Source organism: Protomyctophum parallelum, assembly GCF_964188405.1.
Source record: "Protomyctophum parallelum genome assembly, chromosome: 11".
NCBI lineage: Eukaryota > Metazoa > Chordata > Actinopteri > Myctophiformes > Myctophidae > Protomyctophum > Protomyctophum parallelum.
Genome location: NC_139707.1, coordinates 17,341,777 through 17,359,456, shown reverse-complemented (window position 1 = coordinate 17,359,456; position 17,680 = coordinate 17,341,777). Strand labels below are relative to the sequence as shown.

The 17,680-nt window shown below is 42.2% G+C and overlaps 1 protein-coding gene across 2 annotated transcripts in view; it reads right to left on the bottom strand.

Annotated features, from left to right (window-relative positions):
• Window positions 1-17,680, bottom strand: part of LOC310866670 (rho GTPase-activating protein 6) — a 40,544-nt gene that overhangs the window by 7,484 nt on the left and 15,380 nt on the right. For both annotated transcript variants that reach the window (XM_083776370.1, XM_083776371.1), the window contains exons 2-7: window positions 7,866-8,025; window positions 5,885-5,956; window positions 3,536-3,804; window positions 1,550-1,745; window positions 1,056-1,111; window positions 391-541 (exon numbers count right to left, since the gene is read on the bottom strand). In XM_083776370.1, the coding sequence (XP_083632496.1) occupies window positions 391-541; window positions 1,056-1,111; window positions 1,550-1,745; window positions 3,536-3,804; window positions 5,885-5,956; window positions 7,866-8,025 (904 nt within the window). The remainder of the gene's footprint in view (window positions 1-390; window positions 542-1,055; window positions 1,112-1,549; window positions 1,746-3,535; window positions 3,805-5,884; window positions 5,957-7,865; window positions 8,026-17,680) is intronic.

Genomic DNA, 17,680 nt, shown 5'->3' with positions numbered 1-17,680 from the left:
AAATACATTGAAAATGTATTTTGATACAAAATACAAATACTGGGTCAAAAAATGTATCTAAATACAAAATACAAAATACATCTTCCATCCCCATCGAAATACAAATTACAAAATACAAAAAAGTATTTCAAATACGTATTTCAAATACATGTATTTCAAACACTGCCCATCTCTGATGGGCAAAATATATTGAAAATGTATTTTGATACAAAATACAAATACTGGGTCAAAAAATGTATTTAAATACAAAATACATCTCATTTCTTCCATCTCAGCGAAATACAAATTACAAAATACAAAAAAGTATTTCAAATACGTATTTCAAATACATGTATTTCAAATACTGCCCATCTCTGCGTGTGTGAATGTGTGTGCGTGCTCACTGCTCACTCATGGTGTTGATGAAGGCAGTATACAGCTCTCTGGTCAGCAGTGGGTCCGCCATGTCCCTGAGGAACTCTTTGAGCAGCGAGGCCACATCGTGGACACTGTGCTCCTCGTCCAGATGGACGTCCAATCCCTGGTCAAACTCCTCACGGAGCTGTGGTCAACACATTAAGTACAAATGGTTAAATGCACAACTGGTATGATCCCTTTAAATACTGTATACGGTTTACATACTGAATGCAACTCAGGGGTGGACAACCTTATAATAGGTAAAAGTAAATAGGTAAAATGTAAAAGTAATGCAAAAATAATGTATGGGATTTTAAAATGCTGATGACAGCACTTGATCCAGTTTCATGTAGGGTAAACATATACAGAATACTGCTGTCTGGTCCCATCTTGTCAACTGTGGTTGAAAAGTAGCAGTGGCCTAGTAATGCATGTGGATCAGTGATATGCTGCCAGGGTCATTCCTGTTAATTCACACTGCTCCACTCCACATATGATTCATTCACATTCAGGCCACAGTATACTATGAAAGGTTGTTTTTGTCTATGTTTTCAAATTGCTACACGATCAACCAAAAAGCCCCTCAATATCCACCGATTGATCTTAAACACCTGGTTGCCCACACCCCTGAAATAAGAGTATGTCAGCAGGAAACCTACCTGTCGCACTCTCTTCTTAGAACTCCCAACACGGAAAATGCCAACCGTCTGCAGGCCTAGGGACAGTGTACATACACAGTATACTATTTAGGTGGTGATGCCGTTTCAAAATGCGTATGATGAACAACACCACACGCCCATTAGCCACATTAACCCTGGCATCCCTATTTTGGGCATGTCATTATAGGCAAAATTCAAGAATGTTCAGTTAGCAAAATTGCAAATGTATAAGCTTGTGGGAGCATTTTCCATGTGAGTTTGTAGATTGGCAATTTTTGCTGTGCAACACCATCGTACAACAGAGGCATAATCAGGCTTAAGTGGTTAATGTTGAACATACTGTACAAACTACACATTTGTTATTGAATTATATGTTATCCTGCGGGTGCCAGCTGCAATAGACGGCAGGCTAGACGTCATTAAACAGGGCTAGTCTAGGGCGAATGTAGTATTCTTACAGACGCTTAGTCATTTTCAACTTTGATGATGCGTACCGTATTTCTCCAGGTGCTGACAGCAGTTGTCCACCACGCGGGGCACCTGTCTATAAATGGGGTTGAGGCTCAGCTTCTTGTCGCGGCGCTTGTTCCTGTTGCCGGCCGCCTCGGCGGGGAGCGACAGCTGGAGGGCCTCCAGGAGCCGAGACTGGTTATCATCGAGGTCGGTGATGCAATCCACAGACACCCCGCCCTGCCAGAAACAGACGGGTGAAGACGGTACAGTCACGCAGACCTGGTAAACAGTCATGCGGCTGCAAGTGATAACACATGCTGCAGCGGTGTGTGTGACGGCCGAGTGAGCTTCCAGTAACAAGATGAACACAGTATATGTGCCAAAGCCGTCACAAATAATCACAGGGAACCAGTAGCCTCTGCCACCTGGATCCCAATCCAATCCAATCCAATTTACTTTATTTTTTAAAGCACATTTAAAACAACAGTGTTGAACCAAAGTGCTGTACCAAAAAGAGAAAGAAAATCACACCTGTGTGAACTGAGCGGTGAAACTATACATTTCAACATCAAGACATCAATACACTCACTGTCCTACGTGACTTACAGCAATGAATAATAGGATGGCCCAAAACCTCCTACAGCTCAAGATTAGTCATAGGCTTTGAAAGTATTGCCATTCGGCTCTCTCTAGGCCCATTGGCCTCTAATATAAATTACTCCGCTAGAACTCTGGGTGTCTTCTTTGACAACCACATGGACCTTGAGTCCCATGTAAAGAAAGTCACCCAGTCCTGTTTCTTTCACCTACGCAACATTTCACAAATCAAACCAACCCTCACTTCCCAAGACCTCGAAAAAAATCATTCATGCTTTCATCTCTGTCTGTCTTGATTATTGTAATGGATTCTACACCACCCTCGGCCCCTCCTCAATTCATACACTACAATTAGTACAGAATACAGCCGCCAGGATTCTCACAAACACAAACCGCAGATCTCACATTACACCAGTGCTTGCTGCACTCCATTGGTTGCTCGTTAAATCCAGGATCGATTTCAAAATTCTTCTAATAACAGTATAAGCTATAAGGCATTACACGGGCTGGCTCCACTATACATCTCCGAACTACTGCATGCAAAGCCAAATACGAGATCTCTCAGGTCATCTGATGAAGGCCTTCTGATTATTCCTGCAATAAGTCTGTCGACTGTTTTAACAGTTTCCGTGCCTTGAATGGATTACTCCAGGTTAATGTCGCTGCCGTATCGGACATACCCGCCTTTTGTTTTATGTGTTTAATCCGCCGTAATGTAATGAATCAAAAGAAAATCCGTCTTCGTCGCGGAGTATGGACTGGATGCCTTCGCTGTGAATGACGAAACCGGAAATCGTCACATGCTGTGGGCTGCTAGGGCTTCTGGGAAATTGAGGCCAATGGAAATGCATTGGATGCAACGCCTCATTGAAACCAATCTTGTGTGCGTCTTCCGGGTGCACCAAGATGGTGGATGCTACACACAGATCATAACAAACCACGGGAGCTTTTTTTGATGGATTTTCGCGGATTAAAAGCCCAAATAATTCAGCGTATGCTCTAAAGGTAATACAACAATCTCGGCAGTGAAGGGGGGTTGATTAAAATGCGGGTTAATCGTAAAAAACAGTCAAACTGTTAAGAACTTGGTAAAAACGTACTTATTTCGTAAGGATTTTGATGTGTTTTACTGTTGACCACTGTACAGCACTTTGTAACATTGTATTGAAAGGTGCTTTATGAATAAAATGTACGTACTTACTTTACATTTATTGTTATAGTTACTGTACTGTACTCTGATTATTTTTGGAAAGAATCTTCGAGAAATGACAGAGTTACTGCATGGGGGTGGAGGCACCACTCAAAAATACTAAATCAAAATACACCGCTCAAAAATACTAAATCCCTGGAGCTGCGTTGCAGCTTAAGTCTAAGATCTCAGATCTTCTACAGGGGGGACTGGGGGCAGCAAAAAGCCTACAGTATGTTACCCTTCTGCGGGTCCTCGGTGCTGCCTCCGGCGTGCTGGGCAGGGGTGAGTCGTTGGGGGTCTCGGAGGTGGAGCTGAGGGAGGAGTTGCTGCTGGAGAGGTCCTTGTTGTTGTTGGCCCTCTTGGAGGCAGACGTGAGCTGCAGGAAGGACAGCATCAGGTCACTGGGGTCCCTGTGGCCCTCCCGCTGGTGCTCGTGGCGCTGCTTGTGCGCACAGTCATTGGATATGACCTGTGAGAGCGCTATTCCAAACGCCTGAGGCAAAGTGTCTGTTGTGGGGGAGCGCAGGGAGACAAGAAGAGTTCATAGCACTGCATCTGTTGACCAGTGGTGGAAAGTACATTTACTTAAGTACTATACCATGTACAATTTTTTGATATTTGTGCTTTACTTGAGTATTTCCAATTTCCAAAGAAATGTACTTTTACACTACATTTATTTGAAAACTTTAGTTACTCGTTACTTTGTAGATTGTGATTATTATAACAAAACATACATTCAATTTGATGACCTATCAAATTAAAACGCTTGGTGCTCAGGACGAGTATAGTTGTTCTAAGACGTTTAGGCCCCGCTATTTTCCATTTCTAGAATCGGCCCGGTTGCTAGGCCCGGTTATTAGGGCACCGCCCTGCTAGTTGATCTTGCAGATCTGCTACTTTCAAAAGATTCTTATACATTCTGCGTAATGTAAAAGATTCTTAGACATTCTGCGTAATTAATAGTACTTTTAATTTTGGTACTTTAAGTACATTTCGATGCCAATACTTTTGTGCTTTTACTCTATTAAATTTTACTTGTCACAGAGTATTCTATATATTGTAGTATTGATACATACATTTGAGTTAGTACTTTTTCCACCTCTGCTATTGAGCATCTTACACTGTGCATAAGGTCAATGCCAACTTAGATAGATAAGAATAAAATAAAAAAAACGTTTGGCTGGATGCAGGAAACATGTTTAAACATGTTTATTATTATATGTGTGGTTTGTGAGAACCCTAAAGTGAGAATGAACGATATGCCCCCTTAACATCGCCGGCAACAACTGCACAGCCGAACAAAAACAATATGATCCGACCGCCGCATATCCAATTTCCAGCGTCAGAGGGAACACACATACTTTCTGATATGTGTCTCTGTAAACACAGAGCAAAGAGGAAGGGGGCTGACCATGCCTTGAGGACAGGACTATGACGACGGGGCCACCTCTCAAGATTGTTTTTGTTATTCCCTCGACCGCCCCCCCCGCTGACAGAGAAACCCCCACATTCCTGCCCGCGTTGCATTGTCGCCAGTGGGCTGAGGAGCGTGGTAGCTCCGGCCAGGCCAGCATGCAGCCTCTGAAGGATACTTGACTGTATGTTTTCACTCTGTGGGTATAAACAGCGGAGTGCGTCTGCTCCAGTGAGCGCCACACACAGTTCCCTCCGGACGGATCAAAGAGCGCCTTTTCCCACTGTCAACGGCTTGACCAGGCGGAGAGTGTGAGAAAACAAAACCCAGCTGGACGGGGGGAAACAAGCAGTGGCGGAAAGTAACTGAGTACATATACCTAAGTACTGTACTTAAGTACAATTTTGAGGTATTTGTACTTGCGTACTTGAGTATTTCCAATTGCCAGTATTTTTTACTTCTACTCCACTACATCTCAGAGGCAAATATTGTACTTTCACTCCACTACATTTATTTGAAAACTTAAGTTACTAGTTAATTTGTATATTTTCATTATTATTGCAAAACATACAGTAACCACTTCAGTCCCATATACATTTCGGCCGATCTACAAGCTCACAATGTGTTGTGATGCGACGCAAGCTCACAATGCATTGTGAGCTTGTAGATACGGTAGGCAATTTTCTAATTATTTTGATACATTTGAAAACTTTAAATGAGTCATTCTGCATAAAGAGTACTGTCTACTTTTGGTACTTTAATTACATTTTGTACTTTTACTACAGTAAAACGTACACATTTTGTACTTAGTACAAAAGTACATTTAGAATTTTGGACTTTTACTTGTAGTACAAAATGTGAGTACTTTTTCCACCACTCTGCCTGAACAAGACCCAGCTGGACGGGGGACACAAGGGTCCGGCAGGACCTTGTCGCTATCCCACCATCCTAAAAGCGGCTGTGTTTATCTTCACTGGGTTGGAAAGACTAACAATAATATTATCACGGACTGCGTCGTGTAGGCCAGTCTTATCGGTCCGTGAGGAAAAGTAGCACAAAAGATTTCTCATCACTGTCATTACATCATGGTGTAAACATGACGATGATGAATGTCATATTGAGATGCACCGTGGGCATATTGGTGTAAAGGAGTCACACCAAGATTCCCATTACCTTTGTCTTTGCTCTTCTCTTTGGATAATGAATCCAACTTTCTCCGAAGTGACTTCTTACGCTTGTGGCAATCTGAAAAGAGATAAACGGCTTTAATAAAACATGCATACACAGCTGTAAATAACGACACTATTATCTTGTCCTACCTTACCAAACTGTAACACAGAAAGCAAGCCAAAGCAGGCAATGTAATTCATGTCAAGAGATGAAAACCTGGAATGTGAATCCTAATTTATAGTGTATTTATATAATGTTAGTACCTGAATAAAGGCATGCCCGTGCATACCTTGACCTAGATCCTTATTCAATAGGAATCCACATGTACTGTAATTCTGCAAACTGTTAATAAATATTTCAATCAATCAATCAAAATGGTTAAGTTATGAAACCTACAACTGCTGTTTCAAAAGACACTGGAAGAGAAAGTACACACAGCCCCCGCACCCCCCCCCCCCCCCCCCTCCCCCGCACCTCCTACCTCCTACCCACCCACCCAGACCACACGCACGCACGCATGCACCACACACATGTTTTTGAGCAGTGCCTAACAGCTCCAATGACCGGCCGCGTGTGTGCATGTCTGCATGTCTGTCAGTCTGTTTAGAGTACAAACAGCTGTAATACCACTGGCAGCCAGCCAGCCTGCACTGCTCAGTTCACATAGGTGTGATATATATATTTTTTTTAATCACAAAAAAAAATCACAAATCACAAAAAGCTGATCTACAAGCTCACAATGAGTTGTAGATTGGCTAGTTTGGGCTGGTTTCAGCATTCACCGCCAACGATCGCACGGCGAATTATGGACCAGGCTTAAATGAGGTTTCATGTATCATGTGAACAGCAGAAAGCGAAGCTCTCGCCAGATGAGGAAACGTGATGACTGAGGAAAAGGCTGACATGAAACAGATCACAGTGAAGAAAGACAACCTCACTCCATGAAAATAGGGCTGAGACACAAGGGTTCAGCAATGCAATCTATCGTCTATCGCCCAGCGAATAATGTGCCTTTCAAGGTGGAAAACAATTCCAAATTTGCAAATTTCACAATAAAACCAGCAGGACTGGAAGAGTTTCACTCAGGTTTGTCAAGGCGTGCTGTGACAAGCTCGTGAAACACTGACATGCACTAAATGGAAAATGGTTGTATAGGGAAGGGGACAAGTGACAGGGGTGTGCTTTGTTTGTATGTGTCTGTGCACAGTAGAACTGTGAGTGTAAGAATAAACCCACATGGGTCTATACTGGGGTCTCTCAGGGTAAAAGCTGCAATCCTATTATGTCCTACCGGGAATTTCGAAACGTTGTCTCCCGGAAAACAGAACAAATCTCTACCCCTCAGCCAAGAGGCAGTCCCTGCTTGGCATGGGGGGATATTTCACTTATGAGCTTGAGGCAGTACTGCTTTACAACCAGTAGGTATCCTATCTATCTGACAGCAGGGTCTAAAGTTTTCAATGGAAGAGTAGGGAGGGAGACCACCTCCAGCCACTGCAGATGTGCTAGCTGTATTAACAATACTCTACCATATATAGATTGTTTAAAATAACAATGCGTTCATTCAAATAAGCTTCTAGGGGTTTTCAAACTGGTCGTCCGTGGACCACTGGTGGTCCATGTTGGATGTATTGATTGATTGAAAGGATAAAGCCATAAAAAGCACTAAGACCATTTTCAATTCATCAAAACATTCCTAAGCCATTCATTCAATGATGACCAGCTGGGTGGCTGACTCAATTGAGTCTCCTGCTGGAGACTCCACCTCATCTAATTGGCTTTTTGTCACATTCCTAAAAGTGCTTCATGGGGTGTGTAATTGATAGAAAATAAGGCATTTTCATTTTTGGGTGAACTGGTTAAATTAACAATGTGGATTTTACAGTGAGTGAGTTGGCTACAGTATATGTGAGTGCATGAGTGGGTGCATAAGTTCACCATGCACGCACACTCGCGCACACACACACAGACACAAACAAACAACCTTTAGGAAAGGTGATCTGGCAGCCCAGGTCGCAATCCTGGAGCAAGCGGCTGAAGGCGACATCCTGGAGACGAACTCGCTCCAGCTCAGAGAGGCTCTGCAGTGGGACCGGCTTCAGGCCCACAGTACGTCCTGACACGCTGTTCCACGTGAAATCACCCTGAGGACACACACACACACACACACACACACACACACACACACACACACACACACACACACACACACACACACACACACACACACACACACACACACACACACACACACACACACACACACACACACACACACACACACACACACACACACACACACACACACACACACACACACACACACACACACACACACACACACACACACACACACACACACACACACGTTAATTTGCATTTTGGGGACATTGCAATAGCTTACATTCATTCCATATCTCCCTAACCTTCACCATAACCAGCTAGCGCTAAGCCTTATCCTATCCATCTTAAACCTAGCAGGTATACATACTGTATAGTTCTTAATCCTATTCAACTGGAATAAAATCAAATTTCGATCACCAATTTCCGCTCGGCGCAAGATTGCGCAAATGGGCAGCGCCGTTATAATTGCTATCTTCCAACCCGACACAGTTGCCATTTTTGGACACAGCGCCCACGTTGTCTACTCTAAAGTCTAAATACCAAGTAATCTTGCACCTATTTAGCACCAATGGGCGTGTTGGTCTTAAAATTAGGTGTGGTCTGGGGCTATTAGGGCACAAACACTGTATCTTAAGCATAGATTTAGCGTTTGGCATTTACACCAGCTTTTAGTTAGTCTTAACTCACACAGTGCACAGTGACAACACAGCCATTTCCTTACAGACGGTGCATTATTGAGATTAAGATGCGCCGCCTACGAGGTTCACAGTGCGCGTACATATTGGTTTAATTAATGCAAGGCCCAAAACACACCCATGACTTAATACCGTTCGCTAGCGCTGGTCATAACATGCCACCTAACTTCCATGGACACACCACCAACGCATCTTGCGCCTTGCGTTCTGCTCTGTGCACCATAGATCCTTAGTTTAAATAGTCCATTGATGTTAGCCTGCCACCTTTGTACTGTACAGTACATCATCTTGTTTATGTAATCTAACAAATGTTTTCTGTTTCTGAAACTGTAAAACATGTATTATTGTCATTATTGTTATTATTGAAACAAGCCAAGTTTATTTTAGCAAACCTTGTATTCTATTGTACTCTACTTCCATGTGTTTGTCTATAGTGTAGCAGATCTCCCCAAGTCCATAGGGATATCCCTTTGGTCTAGTGGTTAAGATGTTGGACTTCCACGTGGGAGAGTTCAAATCCAAGGCGATACATATGCAAAATGAAGTATTCAATCATGAGAATGATTTTCCATGGCATCATTTTGTGTGTGTGGAAGTTATAATATATAGTAACAAAAGCAAAAGCATAATCTGGTCAGATGTTTTGTGGGAGAACTGATCTCACCCATCACCCATCTTCCAATGCAGCAAACAGATGGACGCAATATACAGTACACAGATTGAATGGAAATTGTAAAGATAAAAGAAATAAATAAAATAACAAACAAAAAAAGCAGAATGATAAATGTATTAACTGATTAATTCATTATATGAGCTAAAGCTAAAGTTTTTGGGCAGAACTGGTTACAAGAATCGCAGAGTTCACTTGTGTGTTCACTTGTTGTGTACTGTGTTGCCATCTTCTATTGTTTCTTGAGTGATTGATCACTCTGCAAATTGAAGAGCAAACAAACTTTCAAACCATAGACTAGAGGGCAAACATCTAAGAAACAAGTTATGCAGCATTACAAAGGACTAGAGCGGTGCCCGTGGGGCCTCTACAGCGGTGACCGCTGGGCACTGGCCTACTTGGAACGATGCATGTTGGAAATGCATGCCCCACCCAGATATTATGTCTGTGTGCCTTTTATGCTTATATATAGAGTTCTTTGTCAGGCATGCCCAAATATGGAGTCTATGCAGACGTCAGAATAATGTCAGAGCAGGCCAACTCCATATATGGACCCTGGCCAGGCAGAGGCCTTTTTGGGGCGGTTCTGGACAAACGTGGGTCTGACAGACTTGACACCGGGCACTGCACCCCCTGCGGTGGTGTGGCACGCGTGTGTCGAATTTGAAGTTGGTGGGCGAGTGGTTCTCGAGTTACGTGGATTACACACATACAGACAGAGACATGGCGCATTTATACATAAGATGAGAAGATCAGGAGCAGAGGTTCTCAAAGTGGGGTCCAAGGGCCCTCAGAGGTCCAAATACATAATTATTCATTTGGGAAAGGTTTGAGAGCCACTGGTCTAGAAGCACAGAATCTAATCTGAAATGCTGGAACTATGAGCATCTCCTTTTAAAATTTAAAATACATGCAAGAGTTTAAACTGCCTTTGATCCAGCATAGTCAAGCCAATCATTTGAGCCAATGCAAAGAGGCTTACCAGATCAGTAACCGGATACGACACTTTACCCATTAAGAAAGTATTAGGCCGGTTGCACTTGATACAGTAGCAAACTGCTGTATAGAACTAATATGTGCACATATTTTACAGGACTATGTGACTATGTATTCTTCAGTCTTTAATTGGTGAAGAAATCAGGCAACAGCCACTCGCACATGTGACCATTTGATCCTGAATCGCCCCTCGACAGCACCACCAGTGAACTGCCCTTGAGCAGGGCAATAATCTGTTATCTGCTCAGTGGTAAAAAAAGAAAAGAAAAGAAAAGATGGGAGTACTCTATGTGCCGAATTATGCCAATACAGTAATCTTCTTTCACACGCAATTACTCCCACAGTGTAGCTCTTTGATTTCCCAGATTAAAGAAATAATATCTTCATTAATTAGTATCCAAAAGCGCCATCGAGATAATCCAGCTCAGGGCTGCCTAGGACCAGTAATGACCTAGTACACAGACTAAAATCCTCAGTGTTAGTTTAACGCTGGACAGCAAATGGCACCTTTCATCAAAAGCTGAAAAACAACCATGAGAGTAGAAGCAAATGGAACCTTATACATTACAGTTCAATTTGGTTCCACTTGTACAGTACATACACAGAGTTAAATTAACCCAGAGGATTTCACAGCGTGAAATACATGCAATCTAATTACAAAATAAATCCAAGCCAAAAACTTAGATCATCATGTCCAGATGAAGCAGTGTTTTGGTACTGAACCGTATGTCCAATACTTTTTAACCAGAAACCAGCTGTCACTCATTGTGTGCTCAGCTGAGAACTGGTATCCTGCCTCTTGCTATTGAGCTAGGTCCGTTCTCAGCTGTGCCAGAAGAGAATAGGATGCATGCAATGTATGCAGGGTTTCCTAATTCCTGCACAATGTTATTGGCATTGCGCCGCACCATGCTTGAATTAAATCCGCCATGCTTAGCTGCAAAAAAAAAAGAATCATGGTGTGTGATATGAAATGTCCAGTACAATTTTCGCCTGAAGGTCCCCCCCTGTGCCCAGCACCATGCCAAAGCAGGAAACACTTTATTGTAAACTTTATGGTGATTTGAGGGTTTATCATATTTGATGCAGCAACTAAAACCTGAGCTATTCTGGGAAGACGATGGCCAGAAGTTGGAGTGGTTATTTAATCATGGAGTATTTAAGACGGCACAGTTTGTTTCTAAAGCCTGGAGTAGAAGACAATCTCTATGTCCGGTCTCCTGTTACAGGTTCAATTTTTTATTTTACATCGTATACTTATAATTATTTATAACATGGCTTGGTTGAATGGTAAAAATAAATGGTAAATGGTGCATTTAAATAGCGCCTTTATCCAAGGCACTTTACATAGATTGTGCATTACATTCCCCCATTCACACACACATTCATACACAGATGGCGGCAGAAACCATGCAAGGCAACAAACAGCACATCAGGAGCAATTAGGGGTTCAGTGTCTTGCTCAAGGACACTTCGGCACTAAATCTGGGGGAGCTGGGTTCGAACTGGCAACCTTGCAGTTACCATCCGGCCTCTGAGCCACCGCCACCACCCTGAATGCTTTTGGTCAATCGCAGAATTCAGCGGTGTGTTATTTCTAGATAATGAACACTCAGCTCTATAACAGACCGATGCCTAATCAAACCAGCTGCACCCTGTTTGATTTACTGCTGGTCCCACATGACAGCCAACTAAACACACACACAATGTCATTTACAGCTAAACATTGCTCTCAAAAATGTTTTTGAAAACATTTGAGAAATATACGAAGCAGTACCCAAAAATGTATTCTATTTGATCAACTAATTTCCTTGTTTTCCGACAGTGCTGCAGCTGGGCAGACGCCGGACAGTTTTGTTGTGTTTTGGGTCAATTTACTTAGTTACTTATCAAGATGACGCAATCAAGCCAGCAGGCTCTACTGGAGCCTACTGGCTGCGATTAGGAAACCCAGAAGTGAAATTACTGCCGCCGAAGCAAAAACATTGTGAAACTGACTTATGTGGCCAGTTAAGACTGATATGAGGTTAGGGGAATTAAGTGGCCAGTTAAGTCCACTACCCAGACCTTCTCTGCAGTAGAAACATGTACTTATTAATCTCCTTGCATGCCAGCCAATAATAAATGTCAAATAACACCAGCTTGCGTGTTGTCCACACAGCTGTGAGTTATCAACACATCAAGGAGCTTTATAAAAGTAAAAATTTAAAACACAGACATTATGGAAACTACTAAAAAATATGTAATAAGGGACTCAGCAAACAGTGCAGATCTATCAGCACTGCATCATCATTGTGTGTGCCCGGGTGAAGCAGTTAAAAAATATGGCTACACAGTAAAAACCCAGTGTTAATGCAATAATGCCAGGAAGAAAAGAAAAGAAAGAAAGGATGAAGGAAAGGATCAAGAAGAAAAGGGTGGCCACTGGCCAACCACAAAGAGTCCCAAGAGTAATGGATGTTTTCAGGCCAAATGTGTACACAGAAGTGCAGCATTTATCATAGCAGCTCATCAACAAAAGAAATCACACTGAAATAACTAATGGAAGCAGTCTGTCATACTGGATAGTTTTTCATTATGCTGAGACAAGATGCAAGTGGAGGAAAGGAAATGGACGTTTTCTACTTTCCCTTCTATTAATTTCTGCTTAAGATCCAGTGGAAAATATTCAGGAAAGAGGACAAATCCTTAAATTACCTGAATGCTACCTGTAGTACTGTACTGTACTGATAACCCGTACAATTTAAAGAGTGCCACAATTTTTGTATTTTTCCAGCTTTTCATGTGTCTATGGGGTGACAGTACTTCATTAGACACCCTGGAGTCGTTTTTATGTCCAATGGTGTAATAACTTTGTATTTAGGGTTTCTTCCTGGAGGCTGAACACTTGATGGTCAAACGGGCCAATGAAGTAAACACGGATAGTGTGACGTAAAAAAATTGCACACACACACGCACCTCCCCCTCTATACATATTTTTTAAATACGACAACCTCTGTGGGCGGAGCTGCCTGCCACATACACACGTGTGAACTGAACGGCGCAGCCAGCCAGTTTGCTGCTCTGTGTCTAACTGTGTGGCAGATTTTCAAACAGTCATTTCACACATTACCAGTTGACAGCAGAGCACCAGTTCGTTAGATTGGAAGCAAGTAAATGTTCACGTCGGGTCCTCAGGATTAATCAAGGAAACCACAACAAACCAGCCTTATAGCCTATACCTGCTCTGCTGTATAGTTGCTCATGCTCTTCTCAAGGAGTAGGTTGTTTCTTTTATAATCACAGTGGTCGGGCTTTGATACAGAGTGTAGTGTCACAGTGTGCATTCTTGTTGGCTGTTGTAGTCAATATGTAGGTCCTAATACAATACTTATACAAGGCTGTAAAGTCAAGAATTAGAAGTAGGTTGTGTCGCGCTGGAAGTCATGTTGCCATGTCTGGCTATTACAAGCGACTTGGGCTTGTTTTCATATAAGTAACTTTCAGGGGAGATGAGGTTGACTTGACCAATGGTTCATGTGAAGGACCCTCAGATTAATATGTTGTTAAAAGGATTGGTGTTGTTGAAACGTTTTAATAAATAGTCACAGCAATTTCTGTGACTTATGTTTGTGGACCTGGCCGCTTGTTTCTTTAAATCTGGCGACTTTTGCTGAAACTCAATGCAGTCAGATAAAGGACTGTTTTAATGCCAGGGTGCTTAGCTGGAGGAAATCAATAGCCTACAATATATTGTAGGCTAAATGATCTATCAAACTAATTGTTTCTGCTGTTAAACTATGATTTAATTGGATGATGAGCTGAGCTGATTGCGACAATAGGGTCAATATAATTGGAGGAAATAAATAAATGATTATAAGAAATCTGAAAAAACAGATCTGATATGGTATGGATGGTGGCAGTATAAGTGCATAATGGTGCTTATACGATATCTCAGAAATATGGGAAGTGTTCACTTATAACTTTTTTTTACATTACAGACACCAATTAGTCATTTTGTAAACAAAAGGGCAGAGCCATGGGCTGTCCTTTTATAAGGAGGGGGAGGGACTAGGACAAGTGGGTGGTCTTAAAGGAGGAGGCGGAGGGACTGGATTAGGTGGGTGGTGCTACGGTTAAACTCACGCATACCTAATGAACTGGTGGGTGTGTCCACATAAAACCATCATTTTAACAAATACTGTACACTTTTTTGAAAGAATTATACCTCATATACACCTAAATACACCTGATTTAAGTGTGGAAAGAAATCACGGCACTCCATCTTTAACTGATTCTGAGTTGCATTGATTGACATATTGGCTGATCTGTAAGCCACAGCCACAGTTAATTCCAGATGGGTGCTGATTGGATATCTGCTTTCAATTAAGCCAATAGGAAGTGAATTTACTCTCTTTTTGACACACAGCGATGATATCCAAGTTCATCTGCCTCTCATCTCAAAGGGACTTAATACTGTCTCAATAAAAAAACGTGGGGTGCTAAGGACGTGTATAGGCTTCTCTTTGGGTCCTTTTTAATGATATAAAACGTGATCGCTGTAATCCATGTTTTGACAGCTCGCGTTGCTAGGCAACGCCTTGCACACAGCTCCTGGACATGTTTTGGGCATGTGCACATCATTCACTTCCGGTTTTGGGGGGAAGTGGAAGGCAGGGTTTTTCAGAGTAAACTCTGCCCAACTGCTTCACACTCGAGCACCTTTATTTTGACAAACTCTGGCAGCATCATAACTTAAGTGTTAAAGGTACCCTTGTTGGCCCGGCCGGTGGCCTAGCGAAAGAGCAAAGCAAAAACAAAAAGTGCACTCAAAATTATACCACTTCAAACAAGGCAGAGTTTCCATTTGTAGCCATATGTGGCATGTTCAGAAACCTATTATCTAGTTAATGATTTCCCTTGTACATAGTTATGTGAAATTAAAAGTGTCTGTTATAATAACCCATTTACGAAATCTGTTCAGACATTCCACTAGTGTGAGTACATAATGGGAGTGGAGAGTTTCATCATATCAGATATGAGAGGGTGAGGGGAGCTCTAATCATCGTACATCATCATCACGAATGGTGGTCCCTTATTGGCCAAGGGTTCCCACCGACATATGTGCCGATTTGCTCAGACACATTACATATGACCTACCGGTAATTTCTCCATTCATTGTCAATGCAATGGCATTTAATGTTTGTGTTCAGACAACACAAACATTAAACACTATAGCTGTTTATAGGAGGGGCCAGCGCCCCTCAATAATACAGTATAGTAAGTGTATGTAAGTCTAAGTGATTTTGTTTTGTTTTGTACTCCATTTTAGTAGTGGCACAGTTCAGGCACTAGCTATATTAGTTGTTAATAAATCAATCTACCAGCTCATGTTGTGAGCTTGTAGATTGATGTGGCTATTTCCGGCAAAGAGATCTGGTGTAGATCGAGAGTACAGTGCAACTCAGGTCCATTTTACTAACCATTACAACTACAAGTCATAATCGCGACATGCGTCTACTGAGGTTGGCATTGGCAATGGTGACGTCATGTGTGAAGTAATGATAAACAGTCATGTGTCATATCACTCACTCAGGTGTCAGTTTATTGGGTACTTAGGCCTATGGCAATTCTGTTGAGCCTGAACAAGTCTGATCATTATCTAACTCAGTGTTTCCCAGGCTTTTCTGGATCAGGCCCATTTGAAAATCTTGAAAGCAAAAATGTTAATGATCAATCAATTGATTGCGTTCCGGCTGGGATCAATTGCCTATAGTGGTTGGTGGGCAATGGGTGGCAATGGGTATATGAAAGAAGAAAGATTGACTCACTTTTATTCGGCTGTTAATATTTTTAAACTGTTGCAGCACAGCTTTAGCAGAAGAAAATGGTACCACAGGCATAAATTATGTCTCATTTGTACCACAGTCTCATTTGTACCACAGGCATAAATTATGTCCCATTTAAAAACACAAATGGAATGCAATACAATATACTGTACATGCCATGGCAAGTACAACTGATATACCAGTTGTTATTTACACTTTCTTCCTTTGCTAATTGGATTGAAGCTTCAAGGGGAGCTTGATGACCCAATCTATTTAGAGTTGCTTCATGTGACTTCATGTGACCACTGTGACCAGCCTTTGACATCAGTCATCGTAAATATCTCAAAACGTATATTATGTAAAAGACAATTAGTGGAGGCACAGCGCTTGGAATTAGCTCCAGACAGACAAACAGACCCTATCATAGCTATAGCCTCTTGCAGTGACACAGGAAAAAGGAAAATAAATCGACACTGATTAAGTGATTATCTAATAATAACTACCCAAAACAAACACTGTAGTATTCCCGCCAATGGCCGCCATGCACGATTCAGTGCACCCACTAGAACTGCTAACCCACACTTTCAAGTGGTAGTAGCGGTGCCTTCCTTTGATTCATTGTGGTCTGAAATGCAACACTCTGGCTGTCATTCAGGAAAACACAATGAGCGGAAAGGTACTTTATACAATATAGTGAGATAGACAGCCCAGATTACAGTAATCAACCACACTTGAGCAACATCCATTGTGGTGATGAACATGTCTCTCTGCAAAGGAAGCTATTGAGTAGAACGTTTGGGAATTTTCCAATGAAGAACAATGTAAACACATCAACACTTCTAGTTTGACTGCATAGTTTACCGGTAATGATTTTGTCTGCTGAATTACACAAAAAGGTGATATTAGGGCTGGAAATAAAATATTATGGAAATTAAATCACAAAATAAAATCACCTACAGGACCACGGCCAGGGTGCCGGCCCGGTTCCGGCGAGCCGCCCCACGTCCAAAATGGTAGAGAAATGAGAGTTACGATGTGGGGGTCCCTCTACTGTACCCTCTAGGACTGTACTGTACTGTACTGTACTGTACTGTACTGTACCGTCACACCCGAAATCATCATATATACAGTTAATATGTGCGTGTGTGTTTGTGTGTGTTAGGTTGCACACAGGTGGTGAAAAGCAATCGTGCAATTCGTGCTCATACCTTAGAGTATATATGAATAGAGACGGCACCGGATTTCTCCTCCCATCCACTTGCATTAAGTTGCTCAAAAGCGCATGAGGCGATTTCACTCCTCCTTCCGGGTAAGAACAGAGTGCATTCTGGGATGGATTGGACCAAACTCATGAACACGCTGGCCGTTGATTATCATTGCACGTGTTCACGTATGAAACAGCGGCGTTCACGTTTGAAACAGCGTTCACGTGTCATCATGAACGTGCACAGTGATAGTCAACGGACCAGCGCGTTCATGAGTTTGGCCTAGCCCCATATGTGCCCTC